The 22,388-nt window shown below is 53.8% G+C and overlaps 11 protein-coding genes across 11 annotated transcripts; 5 read left to right on the top strand and 6 right to left on the bottom strand.

Annotated features, from left to right (window-relative positions):
• Window positions 1–686: 686 nt before the first annotated feature.
• F5Z01DRAFT_619560 (PRELI-like family-domain-containing protein) lies at window positions 687–1,370 on the bottom strand (the record flags this gene model as incomplete). The annotated part of the gene is made up of 1 exon (XM_046261097.1): window positions 687–1,370. The coding sequence occupies one exon, from the start codon at window positions 1,368–1,370 to the stop codon at window positions 687–689; it is 684 nt and encodes a 227-aa protein (XP_046119752.1).
• Window positions 1,371–2,228: 858 nt separating this feature from the next.
• F5Z01DRAFT_619651 (putative serine esterase-domain-containing protein) lies at window positions 2,229–3,606 on the bottom strand (the record flags this gene model as incomplete). The annotated part of the gene is made up of 2 exons (XM_046261099.1): window positions 2,229–3,488; window positions 3,550–3,606. The coding sequence occupies 2 exons, from the start codon at window positions 3,604–3,606 to the stop codon at window positions 2,229–2,231; spliced, it is 1,317 nt and encodes a 438-aa protein (XP_046119751.1).
• A 723-nt stretch (window positions 3,607–4,329) lies between these two features.
• F5Z01DRAFT_652217 (band 7 family-domain-containing protein) lies at window positions 4,330–5,398 on the top strand. Its single transcript, XM_046263274.1, has 2 exons — window positions 4,330–4,721; window positions 4,774–5,398. Exons 1-2 carry the CDS (start codon window positions 4,392–4,394, stop codon window positions 5,284–5,286), a joined length of 843 nt encoding a protein of 280 aa, XP_046119750.1. The 5' UTR covers window positions 4,330–4,391; the 3' UTR covers window positions 5,287–5,398.
• On the bottom strand, window positions 5,399–7,787 carry F5Z01DRAFT_652215 (uncharacterized protein). The gene has a single exon (XM_046263273.1). It carries the CDS (start codon window positions 7,382–7,384, stop codon window positions 5,522–5,524), a length of 1,863 nt encoding a protein of 620 aa, XP_046119749.1. The 5' UTR covers window positions 7,385–7,787; the 3' UTR covers window positions 5,399–5,521.
• A 462-nt stretch (window positions 7,788–8,249) lies between these two features.
• F5Z01DRAFT_680791 (cytochrome b-c1 complex subunit 8) lies at window positions 8,250–8,980 on the top strand (the record flags this gene model as incomplete). Its single annotated transcript, XM_046265629.1, has 4 exons — window positions 8,250–8,305; window positions 8,421–8,446; window positions 8,687–8,867; window positions 8,926–8,980. 4 exons carry the CDS (start codon window positions 8,250–8,252, stop codon window positions 8,978–8,980), a joined length of 318 nt encoding a protein of 105 aa, XP_046119748.1.
• Window positions 8,981–9,423: 443 nt separating this feature from the next.
• Window positions 9,424–10,818, top strand: F5Z01DRAFT_558819 (50S ribosomal protein L30e-like protein). Its single transcript, XM_046260688.1, has 2 exons — window positions 9,424–9,894; window positions 9,948–10,818. Exons 1-2 carry the CDS (start codon window positions 9,570–9,572, stop codon window positions 10,355–10,357), a joined length of 735 nt encoding a protein of 244 aa, XP_046119747.1. The 5' UTR covers window positions 9,424–9,569; the 3' UTR covers window positions 10,358–10,818.
• On the bottom strand, window positions 10,590–11,375 carry F5Z01DRAFT_652206 (uncharacterized protein). Its single transcript, XM_046263272.1, has 2 exons — window positions 11,284–11,375; window positions 10,590–11,192 (listed from the first exon to the last, which is right to left on the bottom strand). The coding sequence occupies exons 1-2, from the start codon at window positions 11,294–11,296 to the stop codon at window positions 10,753–10,755; spliced, it is 453 nt and encodes a 150-aa protein (XP_046119746.1). The 5' UTR covers window positions 11,297–11,375; the 3' UTR covers window positions 10,590–10,752.
• Window positions 11,376–12,257: 882 nt separating this feature from the next.
• F5Z01DRAFT_680788 (NLI interacting factor-like phosphatase-domain-containing protein) lies at window positions 12,258–13,752 on the bottom strand (the record flags this gene model as incomplete). Its single annotated transcript, XM_046265628.1, has 2 exons — window positions 12,258–12,406; window positions 12,453–13,752. 2 exons carry the CDS (start codon window positions 13,750–13,752, stop codon window positions 12,258–12,260), a joined length of 1,449 nt encoding a protein of 482 aa, XP_046119745.1.
• A 1,117-nt stretch (window positions 13,753–14,869) lies between these two features.
• Window positions 14,870–16,725, top strand: F5Z01DRAFT_680787 (uncharacterized protein; the record flags this gene model as incomplete). Its single annotated transcript, XM_046265627.1, has 4 exons — window positions 14,870–14,932; window positions 15,071–15,210; window positions 15,261–15,695; window positions 15,753–16,725. 4 exons carry the CDS (start codon window positions 14,870–14,872, stop codon window positions 16,723–16,725), a joined length of 1,611 nt encoding a protein of 536 aa, XP_046119744.1.
• Window positions 16,726–16,985: 260 nt separating this feature from the next.
• F5Z01DRAFT_705426 (uncharacterized protein) lies at window positions 16,986–19,171 on the bottom strand (the record flags this gene model as incomplete). The annotated part of the gene is made up of 4 exons (XM_046266436.1): window positions 18,743–19,171; window positions 17,997–18,691; window positions 17,716–17,942; window positions 16,986–17,651 (listed from the first exon to the last, which is right to left on the bottom strand). Coding segments are annotated over exons 1-4 (1,953 nt in total), but the record flags the coding sequence as incomplete, so codon positions are not given.
• Window positions 19,172–20,002: 831 nt separating this feature from the next.
• On the top strand, window positions 20,003–22,375 carry F5Z01DRAFT_558973 (general substrate transporter). The gene has a single exon (XM_046260689.1). It carries the CDS (start codon window positions 20,419–20,421, stop codon window positions 22,078–22,080), a length of 1,662 nt encoding a protein of 553 aa, XP_046119742.1. The 5' UTR covers window positions 20,003–20,418; the 3' UTR covers window positions 22,081–22,375.
• Window positions 22,376–22,388: the final 13 nt, after the last annotated feature.

Genomic DNA, 22,388 nt, shown 5'->3' with positions numbered 1-22,388 from the left:
AGGCTGAGGCAAACATCAAAGTGGAAAAGGCTATCAGATAGATGATCATGGATACCCCGCGGTAGTGATACTACGTACAGTGCGTTTGTTGTCATAATGTCCCATATCGCACCATACTTAGTCGCGAAATGGCATTGTAGCACAGTGCGTCACACCACAACAGACACCCAACAGCCTCGCAATATTTGAACGTGCTGTTCACTAGGTATTCATTGACGAACTTGTGTAATTGCTCGGCCTTTTTTTGTTTTGTTCTCGTAGGCGTAGGGAAACGAGTCGATTTAACACTAGCCAATTCCGCTATTTTCAGCACAGAAACGGCACGGGTTGAGCCCGACATGTCTACTCAACAATCAGTGGCAACCAAGACAATACGAGAACAAGATATAATCGTTGCTTCGTTATACTATGTATACACTCGTTGCTATGCATACAGGTACATCTGCTACCCAGAAAACCAAAGAGAGGGGACTTGTGACCTGCCAAAATGCTCTTCACCCCCCGCTGTCCTGCCTTGTGCTTTCGACTATGCCTCCCCCAGCTGTCGATCAGATTTTGAATCAACCCATGACGCCGTGCTTTGAAAAACAAATGTCAGAGTGTACATTGGACCCAAGGTCCATCATGGTCGTTGTTGCCCAGTTCTGCGTGGGATTGCGCGCAGTTCTCAAATATTGTTCAATGGCTCAAGCCTGGATTTGTCGCTCCCTTCTCAGGGTTTCCAGGACTCCGATCATCCCAGTATTGCGGATTCTTTCCAGAACCAGGCGCATCCCATCGCGGCTTTTACCCATCTGGTCCTGCGTCTTGTTCGACGCGAGACTCTCAATCGTGGAGCCAATCCTTTTCGCGCCCCAGCCGGAAAAGAACCAACCGTCGCTCTGGGCTTGGGCCTGGCCGAATTTGTCTCGCAGCTTCTCGCCAATCCTTGATCGGAAGTTGACCGTGGTGGTGACATCAGTCTCGCTTGTGATGCCACGGTTCGTGGGGATGGCAAAGTGCTGCCGCTCTACGACGGACAGCACGCCAGTGAAATTGAGGTTGCGCGACTCGGTGCTCATCCAGCCTTCCCGAATGTCCACAATACTGGTCTCGAGAACGTAGCTTGACTTGTCGCCGGAACCGCCACCTGTCATGCTCGTTGGCAAGAGCTTGTATACCGCGCCAGGCATACGGCTTTTCTTGAGGTGAATCCTCGTCGTATGGAGACGCTGTGTTTCTGGGTCGACATGGCTGGAGATGGTGTCGGTGCTGAGGACGTGGGTGGCGAAGGGGTTCAGACGTGGCGATGAATAGCGAAGAAAGTAGGCGAGGGTGACGGTCGGAAAGGGATGCGAGTATGTGTGCGTAGTTGAGTGTTGAAGAACCATTGTGAAGTTGAATGTCGGAAGGTTAGGCTCGAAGAGAGTATCGGCTCACGCGGTGCGTCCTGTCGCTGATGCTGCCCTACTGAGCTCGGCCAAAGATTGCGCAGCCGATCATGCCCTTCAAATTCTGGATACAGCAGTGCTAGAAGAGGAGTATCGCTCACGCAGCGACCAAAGCACGAGACGGCAACAGAAGAGGAATGAGGAGCTGGGGTGTTGTACAGAGGTAAGAGGAGGTGGAAGATGATGGAACAAAAGGTCGAGACCGTTTGGGAGGAATCGACTGATGAGCTGCTGGACTTGCTGCACGGTGTGTCGGCTCGGATTGGATTTTGGTGGTTGCCACCCGGGGTGCCGTCTCATTGGCCGGAGCAGTTCAGGAGTAGATTACCGTGCTGTGATTGGTCATAGCTGCGGGGTCAAACGCAACTGCTCGCCTGAGCCGTCTGGGGTAAGAGTAAGACGGCGTTCCTCAGAGCTACGTCGTTGCTCAATTGGCCTGGTTTCATGTTGGCTGAAGGTCTGGAAGCTTTGCTTCTTGCTGTCTGGTCCGATTCTTACTGTGTGCTCGACGTCATGACATAGGACGCCAATCGTCAAGGGATGAATCTACACTTCTCGTGAAAATTGGCAGATGATCAATTGGCACGTAAAAAAGCAGGTCAATTTCAAGGGGGCCTCCAGTCATCCAGGTGCGTGCACAGCAGACGACCGGCACGTTTGTGTCAGACATTGATTCTGTACGCAGCCATTACACAAATCTTTGAACGAAAGCTTTATGTACGTGCTATGTAAGTCTATGGTTAGAGACGCTGATTTGATATCTACATATCCTAGCCAGAAGCAAGGACATTGCCCGCTTCACCTCAAGAACTCTGACTGAGCATAGTGCTTTAGTACCACCTTGCCCTCGCTAAATGCATCCCTGTCCATTCGCACAATGATGGCTGCATGGCTATGCCGGATTCTTTGAATCCAGACGGGATACTTCCGCCAGTTGAGTGTGTCCAGCCCATCAATCATCTCGAACTGAGCTGGGGCCAATGCCAAAGTAGGCTCCGAAGCCACAGACATTCTGCGCTCTCTCTTCATCCGGGAGCGCTGGTCAACTCCTAGATGTTCCGCATCGGACTCATCTTCGGGGCGCAGATACTCCTGCTCTTGAGAACTGTTGATCGTCTCAAAAACCTGTTCGACTTCCTCCCGCATCTCTTTGAGAAGGACGGGGACCCGATACTGTTCTATTCTGACGCCCTCATGTCCTTTCTCGTATAGCTTGATGCGACTTGAGCTTCGTGCGTTTTGCACGATGGAGTTCAAGAGATATCCGATCACGCCAATCGGAACAAAGATGCCAAGTGCAATCATGAATGGTATCCTCTTGAGCCACCGCAGGCCCGCCACGGTCAACGACGAAAAGGAAGTCGGATCTGGGACTTTGGTGTAGGCCTTGTAGGGGTTCGCGGGATCAAGTATGACGTTGTCGTACCCTTCCACCCAATTAACCTTGAGCGAGTCCAGATCCCTGTACGGGTCGGTCTTCTGTATTCCTGTCGTGTAGTACACTGCGCTGCGATCATTGACAATGTTGCAATACAATGTGTGCCGCTTGAATTTCCGCATGCCTGACATGAAGATTGACTTGGGGTCTGCCAGTACAGCCAGCAGCGGTCTTCCAGTATCGCGGAATTGGTCAATGATGAACAACTGGCGTCCAGACATGGACAGCGTCCTTGCGCCGAGGACGTTCCAGACATGATTGTGCCACCCCTTGAGCGGCGATCGCACGCCGAGATGTGGTGTCGCAAACGTTGTAAAGTTCATACACTCGACGCGATCGAGAATGCCCTTGGCTTCCAGCAAGCCCACAGCGTAACGCGACACAAGCCCACCAAGTGAGTACCCAATGATACTCAACTTTGTAATCTTGCCACCTTTTTCCTCAATCATCTTCATTTCTTCCTCGATCTCGTGGCACACGCGCTCGCCCCCACGTTCGATGCCATCGTAGGTGAAGCTACCGCTATTTCGCTTGGCGAGGAGGAGATACAGCTCTTCGGGAGGGAACGTCGCGCGCAAACTCTTCGCAATGTTGTTCATATGGTTCGGGTTCCCCCATAACTGTGAATTGTAAGCCTCAACAATTTCGATGACGCGGACACGGGATTGGTTGGGGACTGACACCATGGACGAGCACGCAAAGGTGCTGTGCTTTGGGACTGCCACCAATGTGCTCCATAATGCGCGACCGGCGTTGGATGATCTTGACTCGAGGAACTGTGTCGAGGAGACGAAACAGAGGAGCGGAGGGTAACTGGCGCCTCAGTTGTTGGAGTGGCATGGCGAGCGCACTGCCCGCCTACTGATGTGAACCAAACTGTATGTTGCAACGCCAATTCCACTCGAAGCGCAACGTCCGCTAAAGTCCATCAAAATCCGCGCGCGGTCCCTTCCGAAATCCGAATGCCGATTCGTTCCGCAGGATCTCAGCCTCTCAGGTGAATCATGGATTTCACGAGGCCGACGTCTGGCGCTTCAACATACAGTACTCTGTACAGACGTTTAATCCGGCACAGGCACGTCGAACGGGAGGTGACTGTGCCAAATGATGGGGGCAATGGCCATAGACAGCTGGAAAGTGCCAGGCTTGGGTACTCCGTAGAGTTGTCTGGAAATTCGACACACTGCAGGCGCAAGGGTGCACGCGTTCTAAGCAGCACAACTGCACCGCATAGCCTCGATGATTGTGAGATCAGCCCGGTGCTTGCAGCGATGGGACCAGATGAGTATTTCCGGTGCCGTTGTGAACTAAAAGAATGAAGTCAGGCGCTGTGCTTCTATCGAGAAACAACCAGGTCGGTCGGCGTGTCTTCTTCCTCCAGGAATTGGCAGTCTGTCGTTTGCTGGTCACGTGATGTCGATGATAGCTCGAAGATCTGGATGCATCACCACCTCAAGCCCCGAGTCCCGAACAGCTTCACCATCCCACACAATCCGAAGCCATCCCCAAAGCCCGCTTTCAAGATGGCTAACATTGCACGGGCTCTCAACTTTACCTACCGCCTCGCGGTCCCAGCCACCGTCGGCGCCTTCTTCGCGAGCCAGGCCATCTACGATGTCAAAGGCGGGACTCGCGCCGTCATCTTCGACAGGCTTTCCGGTGTCAAGGAGGACGTCATCAACGAGGGCACGCACTTCCTAGTCCCGTGGCTGCAGCGCAGCATCATCTTTGATGTGCGCACCAAGCCAAGGAGTATCTCAACGACGACCGGCAGCAAAGATCTACAGATGGTCAGCTTGACGCTGCGTGTGTTGCATCGACCAAACGTGCAAGCCCTCCCCAAGATTTACCAGGTACGTTAGCATTTCCTAGGCTCACTGTAGCGCACCGCTCTAACTTGACAAGAACCTCGGCGCCGATTACGACGAGCGTGTTCTTCCCTCCATCGGCAACGAAGTCCTGAAGGCTATTGTCGCCCAGTTCGACGCTGCCGAGCTGATCACCCAGCGTGAAGCCGTCTCCCAGCGCATCCGAAGCGATCTGACCCGCCGTGCCGCCGAATTCAACATTGCCCTCGAGGATGTCTCCATCACCCACATGACCTTTGGTCGTGAATTCACAAAGGCTGTCGAGCAGAAGCAGATTGCCCAGCAGGACGCCGAGCGAGCTCGCTTCATCGTTGAGAAGGCCGAGCAGGAGCGACAGGCGAGCGTTATCCGTGCAGAGGGTGAGGCCGAGAGTGCGGAAGAGATCAGCAAGGCGATTGCAAAGAGTGGTGACGGCTTGATCCAGATCCGAAAGATCGAGGCGAGTAGGGAAATCGCGCAAACATTGGCGTCCAACCCCAATGTCGCATACCTGCCCGGTGGTTCTGGGAAACAGGGTGGCCAATACCTTTTGTCAGTTGGCAGGGCGTAAAGATGGACATGGGCAGGATGGACTCGCCGCTTATTTGATAAATTGTACTACAAGGATTGTACTTCTACTTCTAGGTCTAGGGAAAAGATCACATAATCACCAAGGAGGAAGGCACTCGCAGTTCTCAAATTGTGACTCCGTAGAACGGTCCGCTATGTATCAAGCCCACCAAACGCCGCAAAACAACACCCACGGTGGGCTTCTAGCCCAACCCAATGCATGAATGATGAAGCTGTCAAGTATCAGGCTGGATCAGTTCACCTTCAACAACCTTCCAGCCCATCCGCTGCATCTTCCCCCACTCTTCCACGACCCGTAGCTTTGCGAGGTCGCCGGCTGCCCTGGCGTCCTCGGCCGAATCGTGGCCTAGCATCTTGGGGCCGGTTTCTTGTTGGATCTGACGGTTCAGGTGGTAGCTCATCAGATGCTTCAGACCCATCCGAGCAGGTAGTCCAGCTTTGTGCGGATACAGCAGAATAGTATCGACCAAGGCTGGATGGATTATACGAGTGGCGTTGAGATCGTTCTCGAGTCCGTGGCCAATCAACGGTGTTGACGGTGCGAGCAATGAGAAAAGGAGTGTTCGTGCCGCTTCAGGAGAGGGAACAATGGGCAGGACCTTCTTAGCGACCTGACCATCTTCGCTGCCCCAATCTTCAGACACTGCAGGCTCTGCTGCCAAGGGAGGAGGATACGATTCGTTCCAGGGTGTTGCGCGGGCCATGTCATCTGGCCATACACCAGAGAAGCGACTGTTCAGATCCAATATCTCGCCGATGGGACGTACAAGCACGTCGAGGAGTACCTTCCCAGCTGGCCATGATACTGCAGTAAGGCGGATGAGCTCCAGACCATGGACAGTGTATCCCATCTCACAATCAAACGCCACAGCTCGGTCTGCAGGCGCAGACGGATTGGGGGGTGTTTCTCTATAATTCATGACTGCGGCCAGCATGTTGGCCTTGCTCGCCTTGAAGACGTGGAAATCTTCCGTATGACAGCCTGCTGACTCGCCAACTTCCTCGGTACAACACTTCCATCGCTTTTCTCTCCTTGAGCGATCCCCCGGGTGCTTGAGGGGGACATACTGCTTGCCCCAGTGATATCTGCACATCCCGCCCGAGGTGAGTGCGCCGTCTTCGCCGCGGCGGCCTGGGAATACCTGGAAGCGCTGCTTGCATCGATCACATTGCTCCCAGCCGTTTGCTGTTTCCTGCCCGTCCTTGGCTTTCTGTATGTCTTCTGGTTTCGGTACGGAAGGCACATAGCCATGATTCGCTAGGTTCTGGATCGGTGTCAACAGACGTCGCAGAATCTGGACTTCTAAAGCTGGGGGCAGTCCAGTCTCGATATTCTTCGGTACGCTGGCGTCGTTGGTGTCCTTGGGAGCAAGCTTGGCGATAGCTTGTTTGCGTTCATCCTTCCACTGGGCAGTATTCATACGCTTGTACTGCATAACCATATTCTTCATGACGTTGGAGTATACAGAAGGTTTCTCCAGGGCAGTTTTCTCCTCGTCGTCGAGCGATTTGAAGATTATGTCTTGATCCGAGAGCACGAGTTCTTCTTCGCTGGCGCTGGCATCCTTCTTCAGCTCCTTATTGAGGCGTGTGTATTCGCCATGTAGTAATCGCAATAGTTTGGTGCGTGTTTCATGGCTGGCAGGGGAGCTTTTCAGAAGCCTGGGATTCAAAGTCTCAACCTTTCTTGGTTTAACGGGAGTCGAGTTTGAAACTGCTTTTGACCCAGTAGAGGCTTTGGCCAAAGATCCCGCGGATCCCGGATTTGTTTTGGAAACAGTCGATGGCCTTTTCAGCGGCGGTGGTGACACTTGTTTCGTGGCCGTCCTCACGCTGCCTGGCAGGGCGTCTACGTCCGACGTTGACTTGTGGTCGTTGTTTGCGGATGGTGCATCGTCCACCTTCACGCGTTTCTTTGGCGGTCCGCTGTCTCTCCCTGCTTTGAACTGCTGTGCGTCATCGACTTGCGGAGTTGTGACAGTGGGAGCTTTGATGTCCCTTTGATGGCCAAAGATGCATTTGAAAGCGGTGCAACTGTTGCCGGCTGGGCAGGGAATGTGCTTGAGATCGAGACTCATTGTGGCGGCTGTTCATTGCGGTCATACCATACACATCAGCCTTTTAGAAACATTGGGTGAGTTTGAGGAGCAGGCATGGGCGGAAGATCTTCCCTCTTGTTGAGTTTCGTGGAAAAGGTAGGGGTGGTGGATGTCGCATGAGATGATGTGGATGGAGTTAGGCCAGGGCGCAGCATTCAGGAGCGGAGGAGAAATGAGCCAACAATAGAAGGCAACAGATGACGGAAAATTGTGGATGAGCACGATGCTCAGAAACGTTTGAAAATTCGGAGGGAGAAATGCTTTGAATCATTTCATGGCCGCTTACATTGAGGCCCATTCATTCGAAGTCACAGGGTCGCTGCTGAAGATCACGCTATCTGCGTAGACCGTCAAAGCCCAAGAGTGCACATGCCTATCGCGAGAGCACTCGATGGAACGACTTAGGCGCTTATCTTGTAATAGTTCAGCACGTCAAATTTCGGATCAAAAGTTGCCAGTGATGCATTAAGATCAGCCAGAGAAGCCGCGAGGTCCGTCTATAGGGTACGCAAAGCCCAGTTCCAGCTTGGACGTCACTGAAACGTTCCTCTGGTCGTTGAAATTATAAAGGCGGCGATATCTTGTTGTGTGTCTCTAGCCCATCCAATGCAGCGAGAGTCCAACCGTAAATTCTCTGGGACGAGAGTGTCATCGTTCGCTCCCCAGCCCAGTGCACAGGCAGGCGTTGTAGAAAACAGTGTCGTGCTATTGGCGCATGCGTCTGCCCATATGCGCGGCTAAAACCCGGCAAGCCCCGTTGCTTGATGTTTTCCACCGACCTCGCCCGAAATCCTCAACCTCGCATCCCGATATCCCCCCAACCCATTGACGGAAATTGGCCATCATGAGACCTACCCAGATCCTTCGCGGGGGCGGTGCGCCCGACCCCAAGACCGGACAGTGAGTTCCTCACCATCAGTCAGCGGAGCGCGGCGAGCGGTCGAATGCGGCCTTTATCCAGCCGGCACCGTTGCGCGATGCATCACTTGAGAGACAGGATGTTAACAGTCTGCAGCTATATTGGTGACTGGGGCTCCATTGGTGAGTGACCATAGATTACCTTCGATTGCACGCCGAGCCGAGTCGACCGAACCCAGCTGCGACGCGATAGACCAGAGGACCGCTATGACGTGGAAGAGTGAAGACGAAATTCAATCGACAAAGATTGGAGCCTTCTCGCTGAGCAGATTCGCTACAAACCTCGGTTTTGTCTAAGGAGCTCTGGGAGTGACCCGACGACATGGCTCGCGCGTGTTGACTGAGCAAATGCTGACCGTATAGGTGGTGCCAACAAGCAGAAGGGCATTGTCCAGTGGGGTCTCTCTGCCAACCGCCAGAACCCATTTGCTGGCGCGACCTACGATGCTGTCTTCAACACCTTCCGCCGCACCAAGTCCCAGATCTTCTACTGGCTCCCCGCCGCTTTTGCCGGCTACTACATCCTGAACTGGGCCACTGAGCGGTATGTTACTCCTTGGATCGAGCCTCATTGTTCTCAGGCGCTGACAGGATCGATGCAGCAACCATTATCTCAACTCCAAGGCCGGTCGCGCTGAGTTTGCGGACGAGGAATAGATGTTGTTCGACTATGGGATTTCTTTGTCCTTGATGCCTTTGTACAAACTACTTAGATGGGGGCCGGATAAACTTCGTGCAATCAATCTCATTTGTGAAGGAGCATTGCGATGCTTCGCACGCTGCCGTGATTCGTGAGTGTTTGAACAGCTTGTAATCGCGATCGACGGGTCGTTGGTGGCCAGTACGGTGATACCACCAGGACAGACATTTTGAGACCCAGTCCACAGTATGAAGTCAACCCAATTGGTTGCGTTCGAGCCGAAGCTTCACAATGCAACACCAGAACACCATGACTTTTAGTACTAGATTCATTACCACATGCAACATCTTTCGAAGCAGGAGCCGTGCCTCAAGTGCTGGCGGGAACGCTTCGGCGGTCACGTGACCCTGCGGAGCCGGACGCCAACACCGAAAATTTCGGCCAGCGACTGAGGCCCCAGAAAAAAAAGTTGGCCGCCCAGAAAATCCAAAGTTCGACAATTACCACGACGACCGACGGACCCAGCATCACATCGTCAGCCTCGATCTTTCCCTGTCCATCCTCACGCATCTGCGCATAGACCAATTGGCCGTTCGATAAATCAAAATGGCCGCCGAAAAGCCCGAGAAGAAGGAGAAGAAGGACAAGAAGCGCAGCGATGAGTCTGGCGTGAGCAAGTCCAAAAAGGACAAGAAGGACAAGAAGGAAAAGAAGGAGAAGCTTGCCGCTGCCGCGGAAGACGAGCTTGAGCGTGACACAGCCGTCAAGGCCTCCGCTGTCGTGGTCAAGAAGGTCGCTGCCGTCGAGGACGACTCTGACGTTGAGATTGACGATGCGTCCGCTCTTCCTGTCGAGAGGACCGTTGTACCCTTTGCGGTGCCATTGGCGGATGACAAGGGCACCAAGAAGGTTTTCAAGACCATCCGGAAATGTGAGACCCCAACGAGCGACCAGGAGCGATACATTCCGTGCTAACAACAGTAGCTGCCAAGGCGAACACCCTCAAGCGTGGTGTAAAGGAAGTTGTCAAGACACTCCGCAAGTCACCCGCCGCCGGACCTGGCGTCACCTCTTTCCCCGGCATTGTCATCATCGCCGGCGACATCTCCCCCGCCGATGTCATCTCTCACCTTCCCGTCCTCTGCGAAGATCACAATGTTCCCTTCATATTTGTCTCTTCGCGCGCAGAGTTGGGTGCGGCCGCCAAGACCAAGCGCCCGACCAGTGTGGTCATGATCATGGAGAAGCGCGAGGGTGGCAAGAAGAAGAGCGACGAGAAGGAGGAGGATGGCGAGGAGTTTGGCGAGAGCTACGCTGCGTTGGTCAAGTACGTGCAGAAGGAGCTGAGCAAGCAGGCCTTCTGGTCCAAGGGCGACGGCAAGGCGGTGGCTTAGGAAGTGATTAGAGTACGGGCTGACTGGGATATTCGATCATCTGGATGTACATTACCAGAGGCTTACGGTTGTGGTCAAAGGCGTTACGGTGTTATTCAATTGAGAATCGACTTGCTCACACATATCTGGCATCTGGCCAATTTGCGCGAACCGAACTGAGCGAACCACCAGGCTCAGAAGCTTGTCTATTATCCTTTTCACGCGCATGCAAGAATCACAAGGGATATGCTGGTTTGGTTGAATAGTACAATTATACGCCAAAGACGATACATAAGTACAGTAAAGAACTCCACCGTCTCGTGGTTATTATCAATCAAGAGTGTCCATTCCGGCCATTTCCCATGCCTGTCCTGAACGCCACTTGACTATCGAGTCAAATTATTCTATGTAACCCTTTACTCGAAGGGGTTGGTGCGGGTCCCCCACCAGGAGAGGAAGACCGACAGACCGACGGTCTCGAAGAGTTTGGCGAGGACGCTGACACCGACGGTGTCGAGGGGCCTCCTCTCGCTGAAAGCCTGGACGAGGAGACCGGGAGCAGCAGTGGCAGCGAAGATGAGGCCACCGAGGTAGGTGGCACCCTTGTAGGAGAGAGTACCAGTAGCGTTGATGAGAGCGCCGACACCGTAGGCCTGGAGGGCCGAGCCGACGAGGGTGGTGCCCCAGGCGACGGCAGCAGAGCTGGCCTCCTTGGAGCGAACAAACTCCTCCTTAGTGTTGGCAGACTTGGCGCGCTGGTAGGTGGCGCCGAAGAGAGGAGAGAGAACGGCGAGCTCGACGCCGTGGTTGAAGAAGGTGCCGAGGGCGATGGCCGAAGGCTTGACGGGGGGAAGGTCTGGGGTAAACGGGTCAGCTGGGGTGCTTCATGCATTCGGGGGTCCCCGCCCACATCACAAGAAGGACGAGCGAGGTCAACAAGAACTTACAGTGCAGGCTCATGATGGCGGTTTGTGTGAGTGTGTGGATGAAATTGGGCAAGATTGATGGTGTTGAAGAGTGCGTCAGATGAGAGAATCAAAATCGTGACGACAGTAGCAACAGCAGAGCTTGAACCTTTTGTACTGCTAGCCAGCTTAGCCCAAACGCAGCCAGCCCCCCCTCCACCGATCTCGATCGGGGTGAGTTTCACCCATTTCTGTGATCCAAGTTGCCTGGGCAAGCTCCTGCTCCAGGTTCCAGAACCCAGCTGGTCGCACCTGTCGTCACTCATAGGCTGTGATGTCATCATTCTTGCGCTCTTGGAGCGCTGCCGCATGCGGTTAGTCTCAATCGCTAGATCATGTGCAAGCGCGGGAGAACAGAACCTTACAGGAAGTATGATGGCCTCGATATTAAAATTACACATTCCCTCGGATATCGTCTTTGTTGTTGCTCGGCACTTGTGTCTGAAAACAATGCTCAGTGCAAATAATATGACTTCAGATTGACCCAACAGAGCTTTCGCTGTCTGCTGACTCTGTCGCTGGTTGCAACACCCTAACAGAATCGTGGCTTAACGCAGGAGCTTTACCTCCTAGACCCAGGGCCAGCCAATGGCAGTGCCCTGCAACCGGTTCTAGCCGCGTTCAAAAGCCGCGGTTGAAGCCGGTTTTTGCCCATGGTAACTACTACGTAGTTTCGTGGATCCTGATGGTCATCATCAGAATTGGATGATGTCGACAGCCCTGGTCCACCGAGTTTTGGGCGCTTGGTCACTGGAGCAGCTGTATGAGAAACCTCGCTGCGTCATATATTCAGGGGTAGCTGATTGTGGCTGGACCCTGAAAGGCTTAATTAATGCAGCATCTATTACAGGCGAATGCAGAACGGCAGGCATCGCAACGGAGTTTGCCATCTTCAATATTCAACAGCGTGTTAACCTTTAAATGTACAGCAACAATGCAATTGGAGCGGCTTAGGCTCATGAATTCTGTCCCTCTTCTCCGCCCCTGAGAGCCAGAAGTGACCTCACATCATGAACGTATTGCAATCCCTCTAAAAGCGGTATCAGATGCATCAAGTGGTGGTCCGTAGGGTCGTTGGTCCATCCCTGTATAGGAATTGCATTGTCTGCAGAACGTTAGTCGTGGCTTAGTACGCGATCCTGTAAACGCACCCTCGTGGAACAAGTAGCTCAGCGGGCTGTTGTCCAAGATCATGACAGAACTCAAATCTGGCTCCACTGCGCTGAGGTCTTTGATGTAAGCACCTTGGCGGTAGGTGCAGTGCTGACGGTAGTATCTTGCGGAGAAGAACTTCTTCTCCGACTCAAGCCAGTCGATGACAGGATCCGCATATTCTTGGACACTAGCCGTGAAGATGACGAGGTTGAACCACTTGACAATGCGTCGCAAGAAGTCATCGCAAAACGGGCGCTTGTTGACCCAGTACAAAATCGGGTGAGGACCAACTTGCGCACCAGCGCCGAGAGAGGCAGGGTTGAGTCGCACCTCAACCATGTGGCCTGTGGCCATCCTCCCTCCTTTCGACATGCTATGGATCAAAGTCTCGTCAAGATCAAGAATCAAGGTTTTCGTGGGTTTGCGCGGCGGTTCGAGATTCAGATATGAGGCTTGTCGGCGCGGGATCAGAGGACGGGGAGGCGCAGGTGCTCGGGGGTACTTGGTCAGCGCGGTGGTGGGAGACGTGGGCGATTTAAGATGCGCCGACAGCTCCTCCTGACCAAGCTCGCTTGATTTGGCTCGCGCCACGGCCGACTGGGTCTTTCTGTGCCTGCGCTTCTCCAGGGTCTCGTCATTGTTGAGTTTGATTCGGATCGATTTGCGCGCCGGATTGATTTCTTCCACATTCTCCGACTTGGATCGAGTGTGTCTTCGTGTTCGTGGTTGCAATTCATCGGATTCGGATTCGGACGACACAGCAATCGAGGACGATCTAGAATGAGCACGCCGGCGCTGCTGCGATCCGAGTGCATGAGAGGGAGAAAGGCGACTGTCGCTTTCCGATGCACCATATTCGTTAGCTATGTTCTTGGCTTCGGCGCCCTTTCGAAAACCAAATGCCTTCTTCAGCTGGGTCCAAGGAGCAAAGTACCCAAGCTCATCGCAGAAGCAGGCGTACAAATACACGCCAGGAGAGGCTAGCGTTGCAAACACCCATCGGATGGACCCCAGGATACTTGAAGCAACGCTGCGCGGTAATGAGTGCCACCAGCGGGATCGCTTGTTCACGACCACAGTCTCGCTTAGCAAAGGTGTATCTTCTGAAGCCTCATACTTCTCGTCGCACTGCGTCTCGGTTGACACTGCTGGGTACGATTCAACATCATTCTGTGAGGATGCGTCGACCCTGTCGCCCTGTTTCTCGTCTTCGGACGTTCCCAAGCCGAGGTGGCTCAAGCTGTTGGATCGAGATGGTGGCGCCACCCGTGTGGTGAGGATATTCAGAGAATTCATTGTTTTATATGCGAGTGCGATCCATCAGGGTTGTGAATGTTGCGAACTCGAGGCCGAATCGAATGCCGAAGTCTGTTGCGAGAAACACGCAGTCGGTGCCGCGGCAGTCCGCGCCGCGCTCAGATAGGGAGAAAAACGAGTGTCGAGGAGGCAATGGCCAAGTGCGACAAATCGCCAAACGCTCGCTCAATTCGATGATGCTAGAAGGATACGGGGTCTCGCTTAATCTGGACGTGGGGGGCCGCTTTGCTGAAAGGCAATGCGTCTCGAATCGTAGTCGCACGTAATATCACCGGATGCGTAGATGCTCTCTGCTGGCGTGGACAATGCAGACGAGGCGCGATTGACCGAATTAATTGTCCTCGAGAGGGGGCATCAGAGGATAATGCACCGAGTTCAATGTCGCACGGCCAAATGGAGGGGAGCGCTGGGTCGCAGTGGAGTGACAGTGGGCGATGTGGGAGGGCTGGATGGGATGTTGGATTCGACGACGGATGACGGATGATGGATTCACGTGTTGACGTTGTTGGGTGACGCTGGGCCCGCTATTGGCTGACGTCGTGCCATCATTAGCAGCGAGGGCCGATGCTCTTCGCGTTACCCTACAGCAGATGTCGGCTACCATAGACCTGTCGGCGTCGCAAAGCATGCCAGGCTAGTGTCGATTTCGAATGCCAGGCAAGACTTGTTGCGTTGTCAACTTCAGTCGACTTTCTTTACAGCAATCCAGACCCTTTGTCGCTGATATCACACCAAGATGGTGACCAAGATGGTGAGATTTGGCTTGCGGCAGCTGCGCCTGTTTGACTGTTCAATGCTGCATGTCAGCTCCTAGCACTCGTCTGCCGGCAGAGAGTACCCCTGCTGGATTTCAATTCATACCGCGATTTCTCGCTCTGTCTTTTGCATGTTCCGCCAGCGCGGCACAGACATGACTTTCCAGGATGGCTTCACGATCTGCCCCAGGCGCGCGTGCCGTCAAGACTTGCACTGAGTGCAAGCAATCAAAAGTATCTCCACCGCTCTCCTGCCACGATCAAAAGCACCCATGGCCGTGGACTAATGTGCTGTAGTTGCGCTGCGACTATAAAGAAAAGTTCCCCAATCCATGCTCAAGATGTGGTGGCCGGAATCTCTTCTGCACAGTGGACGCTTCATTCAAGCGGACGCCTGCGCGAAAGTACGTCTCGCTAACTTGGGAACTGCCTCGATGAGCTTTGGCTGACAATACGTCAGGCGTTTAGAGGCCATGAACAAGGAGCTCCTTGAGCTCAGAAGCAAGGCATCCGGGACTGACTCCCCTGCCGTGCCGCGATAGCAATCCTCGACAGCGGGCTCAGACTCGCCTGCCAATCTTGATCCAGTGCACGCCGAGGATGACTTCAATATTCGTGCGTCGACCATTTCTTTAGAAAATATTCACTTAGATACCGAGGTTGCAGTGGAGGCCTTCAAAATGTAGGACAAGTCTTTGCCTTGGTCTCAACTGAACGGCTGACGAAATCTAGCTTCGCCAGCAGTTTCCGTCCACAGCTTCCAATTATTGGATCGATATCGGTAGACGCTATGTTGCACGGACAGCCACTACTGTTTTGGACTATCATAATCATCATTGGATCCCACCGACCTGAAGCGCGCTTCGTGGACATGAACATGCGATTCAAGGACCCGTTCACCAGATATCTGAACCAGCAGATCATGGACGCCCCTCTGCCACTGTACAAGATACAAGCACTCGTGTTACTGTGCGAATGGCCGTTTGGTGTGGAGACACAGGCAAAAGATCCCACCTGGTTGTATAGTGGCGTAGCCATCCAGGCAGCACGGTTCATGAGCTTGGATCGTCAACAGACGGTCCCATCCTTGCGTAGCTTGGGAGTCGCCCCGGGCAACATATCAGCAAGGATCAACACATGGCTGGGCTGCTTTCTTGTCACCACATCGTAAGTTTGGCGCCTTCTTTCGCGGTAGGGCGAGCTCAAATGTTGACGACGGACCAGGCTTAGCTACCACCTTGGGTTGCCTGCCCCGATAGATTCTGAACTTGACCTCCAAACCATAGAGGAGTTCCTTCAGCTTCATAATGTACCGACCCTCTTCTCTAGCAGGGTAAGAATCCAACTGGTGGTTGCCAAGTTTTCTGCGCTTTTGAACCGCAACACAGGAGAGTCAACTACAGTGTCGCTGATTCGATTGGTCGATGTGGAATTGAGTGCACTGCAGCCGCAAGGCATGCTCCACGGCGAGAAGGAAACACGGATCGAACTCGATATTTTAGACGCGAAGCTGCACATATACGCTTTGTTCTTCGCCAAAGCGTCGGAGGGAACGTCAAGACACATCATGTTGGCAAATGCCCTGTCAGCCGCCCAGCGGTTCATACACCTTGCGACGCTCTCGTGGAGGACCACAGACGGAGGCTTTGTCACTGCAGCCGCAGCACAACGCGAGCGCTGCTTACCGAAAAACCACTATCGTGGATTTGCATTCGCCACGATCATTCTCCTCAAGTTCTTCTACGGGCAACAGGACGTGGCATACGAAGAGCGCCAAGGAGCCGCGCGCCACATAGCCCTTGCGCAAGATCACTTCAGAGGATGCTCTATTGACCTGGAAGACGAGTACAGTCGGACTGCCAAAGTCTTCGAAGCCCTCGCCCAGACCTCAGACGGTGAAACGGGAGACCGCAAACCACGCCTGACCCACAGAATGGGGGCGTCAATAGTATACGATGCTGTTACGAATGCGAGCGAAGTGCGCGGCACGGAGGTTGGCATCCAGGAAGAGAAAATCCTGGAGCCGCCGCCGAATGAGATGCAAGCTACCGCTGCGCTGAATGACGGGCAAGCACTTGACTTGACACAAATGGCGCCGAGTCACTTTGGCATGAATCCGGATCTCCTGGACGGCTTTTGGAATGACCCATTCATGAGCATGGTCAACTTTGACGCCAGCGACATGCACAGCTTTTGATCATTGAAGACAGCCTCTATGGATTTGAAACTTCGCAAAATTCACTCAGATGGGCATTTGAATACTCGAAATGGCGTTGTCAACTATGCAAGCCTTACAGGAAGCAGCACCGCGATTCACTTCCCACTCACCAATCGCTTGAGCAACGCTGCGACACCCAAGCTTCCGACTGCAGCCACCACCCCAAGGACTGTCGTCCACTCGCAAGCAGTCTTCGCCACGGCCTTTGATGCTGCTGAATCCAAAGACACGAGATCCTCGAGGTCTTGCGGTAGCTTCAGTGTCGCCAAGCCGACATGCTCTTGGGAACCGTGGACGTCATTCTCCATGAACCCTCCGGCGGCCTTTTTGATGCCCGAGCGAATTCTTGGTATGGTGACTTTGAAAGCCTTGGCTGGGTCGTAGAAGCCCATCCAGATGATGTCCTTTCTTGACACACCCAATGCGCGAGCGACCGTATCAGGTGTGAGGATGTTGGACTTCTTGACTGCCTCGTAGATTTGGGGCGTGAGAAATATGGCATCGACGGTGATTTCGAAAGGTCCGGCGTTTTTGGATCGAAACACCCCACAGAGGTCGGACAAGTTGGTGGGGAGGCATGTGCGAGATGCCTCGCCTGTCGCCTGAGGTTGGCTGCTGATCGTGGGCTGTGGCAGAGTATCCCGAAGACGCGCGATGCCCCTCTGGAAGTCAAGATCATTGTTTGTAGGCCTTCCGTAACCGAAGGTTTGGACTGTCCTGCGAAGTTGCAAGGACCCTTCGATCTCAGGGGTATTGTCCAGTACAAGGCGTTCTTCTCCCAACTTGAGTTCAAGCAGATGATATATCGAGAATTCCGCGCAGGGACCGGCCTCAATCTCCATTAACCCGCCAATTCCGAAGCCGACATTCCCTGAAGTCGCTTTCTGTCCAGGATATGGTGCATGCTGTTGTCCCGGTCAGCTCTCTCGCATGGATGTTGCCAACAGACCGACCACCCGCAACACTCACAATCAATCCCACACGCGCCTTTGACGCGATGCTGCTGGCCAATTCTTGGGACGGGGCCAGCGCTTCTGCCACAATAAACAGCTCCCCGGGGCCGCCACGTCCATTCGTGTGGCCCTTTCCGTAGACGTGAAAGTCGAGATTCCAACTGTCGGACAAGTGAATATGTTGTTGCTTGACGTAGGCTTTGACAGCCGCGAGAAGAGTGTCAATCTGCTCAATAAGACCATCTGTCACGTTTCAGCGTAACTCTCCCACATAGCAGAAGGCCCTTGCGCACTCACAGTCTTTGATACTGCCCATGAAGAGTGAACGGTAGCCCACGAGCTTGCCCGCTTCTAACTTGAACGAATATGGCAGACCCTGCTCTCTCGAGCTCTTGAAAATGCTGCCGCGCACTCTGACAGTTCTCTGATCGGGCAGTTCCTCATACGCTGCTCCTAGCAACTCCAGTACACCGCCAGGGCCTTTGAGGACATCGGGCCGCGTGTTCTCATACAGCGCATGGGCGGCGACAGTTTGCGCTGTACATCTGGACTCGAATGCCAAGGGCCGAACATCAAACACACCGTCTGCAAAGACACTTGCGATGGCGCCGTGTGATTTCGGCTGTGAGCATGCGCCGCCGCATTCCATGATCTTGCCCATGTGGGTGAAACCGCCCAGTCTGTGCTTGGATGTTTGTTCTGCTAGACCAGGATGTTGGAGTTTCAATGCAAACTGGGCGTAGGCAACATAGGGCGCTGGATCGTAAGCTCGCCCACCGATGAGGATGTCGAAGTCAGGGGTGGCTTGCATTGCGTCGAGGAAGACTTCCGGGCCAACCTGGGCAACGACACTGGTCGATTCTTCGATGTCCGTGACTGTGAGCGGAGGAACACAGGGCCCACAACCGGTGACTTGCTTATCTTGTAGGCGCTGGCCGACGAGGCTCTTCTCGATGTTGGAGAATGTCGAGATGGTCTTGAAGTTATAATCTCTGTGGGATGCTCGTTAACTCCGGGGCCAACTACGGCGGACTGAAACGTACTCATTTCCCTCACGCGAGCATATCCCTGTGATAATGTTCTCCATGGCTTTGACATGCTCATCTGTACCACCGCCTCCAGCCGAGGCGAATATCAACGGCACTCGGAACCGGTGAACGAGATCTAGCAATTTGGTCAGGTCTCGAACGTAAGCCGCGCGTGGACATCCTGTGGATCCCAATGCTAGCCTGTGAGGACCCGAGTCTGTCGATCCTGCATCAAGAATGATTGCTGTCGGTATTCCCGTAGGGACGAGGTGAGCAAGGTGATACTCCGTCGGAGCCGTATCGAAGCCATAGCCCATCATGCCAACAGGCGTGACAATGTGGCAGATGGGCGCATTTTCTGCTTTCCACGAAGAACTCATGACACTTAAAAGAGAGAGTAAATGCAATTTTAGAAGGACAAGTTAAGAGTTTAATTGGCATGCCTTTGCTGTTGATGTGCAAACGACGTACACATGTAGGTCATTGGATCCTTATAAGTCGCTCCGTCCACCCAGCCACGAAACATTCCCCGGAGCATCGCCACAACCAAAAGCGCAATCTGAGTTACAAAAGTCCGATGACAAGTGATAGGTCTGTCGGGGAATGCTTGGCCCAAAGCTCTATGGTCTTGTGCGTGGGATACCTGCGGCGAAGTTCGGCCAAGAAGCCGCGTTTCGGCCCATGGTCGTCAAGGATCAACAACAGGGGGCAGCAGGATACTAGTAGCCATACTTGTACTCCTTCTTACATGCAGTCAGCTTACGAGCCATCTCTTTCCGCAAGGACTAATTATAGCTTGATGCTGCAGCAGCGGAGTAGTCTAGATTCGCCCGCACATGGTCACCCAGAGGCTTGTTGAAACTGGGCATTGTCGAGACCTTCCGTTAACTCTCTTTGAGCATTTGCTTCACACTCAAAACCTAGATAGCATATAGGTCTATGCTCCTTACTCGATGTTGTGGATGTCCTATAGTTGCACGCCAGAATCCCATGTCGTAGTGATCTTCGCACTACGCGGTTGATATACCCATCTTGGATGGCAGTATTTTTAGTCACTGTGAACGTAACATGTTCTCCTGCAATCCAAGATCGGCTCGGGTTTCTTCGCGTTCTTCCACGGGCGAAGGGGGAAAGCACCTGGACAAGCATCCAATGTAGTCTATGCTTGCCGTCCAGCGGCCCAAGTCGCGGATCTCGCGCCACGACATCTTTGCATAAGCTTTTTGAGTAAGATCTCACACTTATGTTTCAAGACGTTCCCGACTCTGCTCCAAGGAACAAACGTTCGGACGTATATCACGGCATGTGGAAGAACTCCGGTCCCCGCTCCCGGCAGCGAAGTGCGCTTCGTGCTCTGATTCGTTGATATCGGACTTGCACGACGATTATAGTAACAAGAACACAAAGGGGCAGTTGTCTTCACCCCGACAGCGCAAATCTCCCACGTAGGGCTAAGCCTGGCTGGGCAGTTGGGGACGAGTTTGAAGAGACATTGCCTCCAGTTGTGAAGTCAGCAATGCGGGTCACTCTGACACCAAGTCGAGCAACGAACCTGCTCCTAAAGGGATGTATGAGGAACGGCCTGGGTATATAAAGGACGAGACCGGAGTGTGACCAAAACCCCTTTCGCTGGCCTTACCAATCTCAATGCTTGCAAGACCATTGCAAACTAGAGCGACAACACGACAAGGATGGCGCAATCCGACTACACCCCCCTGAACGACACTCGGGAAGCCGAGGGAATCCAACCCATTCATTCCGACGCGTACAATCTCCCCACACGCCCCAAAAGCTGCCAAGGAAGTGCATCACAGGATGAGGCAGACCACGAGCAGAGGCTCCCGCTGGGCAAAGCCATCAAGCTGTACCCGAAGGTTGCTCGCTGGTGCCTGGTCATGACTCTTGCCATCATCAGCTGGGGCTACCAACTCGTCATTGTGGGCGCCATCGTCAGCGTGGATGCGTTCAAACGAGACTACGGAGAGACATTCGAAAGGCGGCAAATCATTCCCTCCATGTGGTTGTCCATGTGGTTTGGCTTGCCGCCAGCAGGGACAGCATGCGGCGCCGTGGCTGCTGGATGGCTGGGCGATCGTATCGGACGCAAGTGGACGCTTTTCACTGGCAGCATCGTTTCTGCCGGGGCAGTCGTCGTCATATTCTTTTCGCACGTGGGCGACACAGCTGTGACGAAGAGGGCCATGTTTACCGGTGGCATTACGATCCAAGGGTTTGCAGTCGGCCTGATCAAGACGACTTGCCTCACGTACGTATCTGAGAATGCGCCTACATCCATGCGCGGCTCCGCCATGGCTCTCTTTCCGACGTTCACTCTCGTGGGCCAGTTGATCGGATTCGTGGTGACATATGTCACGAATGGGGTCCCGAGTCGGCGTGGCTATCTGGGTGCATTGGGCTCGCAAGGCGTCCTGGCTCTCGCGCCCTTGATCATCTCCTTGACGATGCATGAGTCGCCTGCGTGGTTGCTGCGCAAGGGCAAGACCGATCGAGCCTTTAGGAGTGCAACAAAGCTCTTTGCGTCCAATATCAGCCCATCTCTGGTATTGAAGGGCTACCGCGACACGCTGGAAGAAGAGCGAGCCACAACAGGAGGCGCAACCTTTGCCGCCTGCTTCAAGGACACCAACCTTCGACGGACATTCATCACCATCCTCGCCAACGTCTTCCCAGCTTTGTTCGGGCTCGATCTCCTCTCGAATGCAAACACCTTCCTCGAGACCGTGGGGCTCGATTCCAGCACCGCGCTGCTCATGATGATCGCCGGGGTGGTGGCGGGCATCGGGGGCAATGGGGTTGGTATCTGGACGCTGTCAAAAGTCGGACGCAGACCGGCCACATTCTGGACGATGGGCGTTGCTGCTGCGTTCTGGGGCGGTGTTGGCGTGTGCGGCTTTTTCAGGGACAAATCGACCATTGCACCCTACTTTGTTGCTGGCTTCATGGTTGCGACGATTATCGTCTGTGGTCTGGGTTGCTGGCCTGCTGGGTATGCGATCCTGGGCGAAACGCCATCTCTGCGCCTCCGAGCCAAGACGCAGGGCATTGGGAACGTGTCTGCGCAGGCGGGCTCCATCGTCATGGCGGCATCGTTGCCATATCTATATCAGGTGGATGCTGCGGACCTTGGAGCCTTCACGGGGTTCATTTACTGCGGATTGTGCACAATTGGAGTGGCTGTGGGGTTCTTCTGCCTCCCGGAGATGAAGGGGCGCAGTGGGATCGAGATTGATCGCATGTTTGAATTAAGGCTTCCACCCCGGAAGTTCAGGGATTGGCGAGGGCCTCCAGTAGACCCGATGGATGTGAGTGAGGTCGGCATACGAAGGGGATGAATGAGGACTGAACGCGGGACAGCGAGGATGTTGAGTCGTTGACAATGTAGAGTTAGGTAAGGTAGAAGGGCCCTATACCAGGGCTGGCTCCTGTTAGGGTACTAAAAGACAGGACAAGCCTTTAGATTCAATCGCATGGCAGATGATAAGTCGTACCTTTTAAGAAGTTGCTACGCAGTTCCGTGTTGGTGATAGGAAAGCTGCTCGCCAAGGTATAATGCATTACTTGGGCCCTAAGCTGGATAACCCGATAATTTACATCATAATTGGTGGGGTTGGCGGCCTACTGAAGGTGGCCTATCGCAGCA

This window comes from Emericellopsis atlantica, assembly GCF_019669845.1.
Source record: "Emericellopsis atlantica unplaced genomic scaffold F5Z01scaffold_9, whole genome shotgun sequence".
Taxonomy (NCBI): Eukaryota; Fungi; Ascomycota; class Sordariomycetes; order Hypocreales; family Bionectriaceae; genus Emericellopsis; species Emericellopsis atlantica.
Note: the sequence above shows the minus strand (reverse complement) of the source record. Positions and strands in the feature narration are given on the sequence as shown.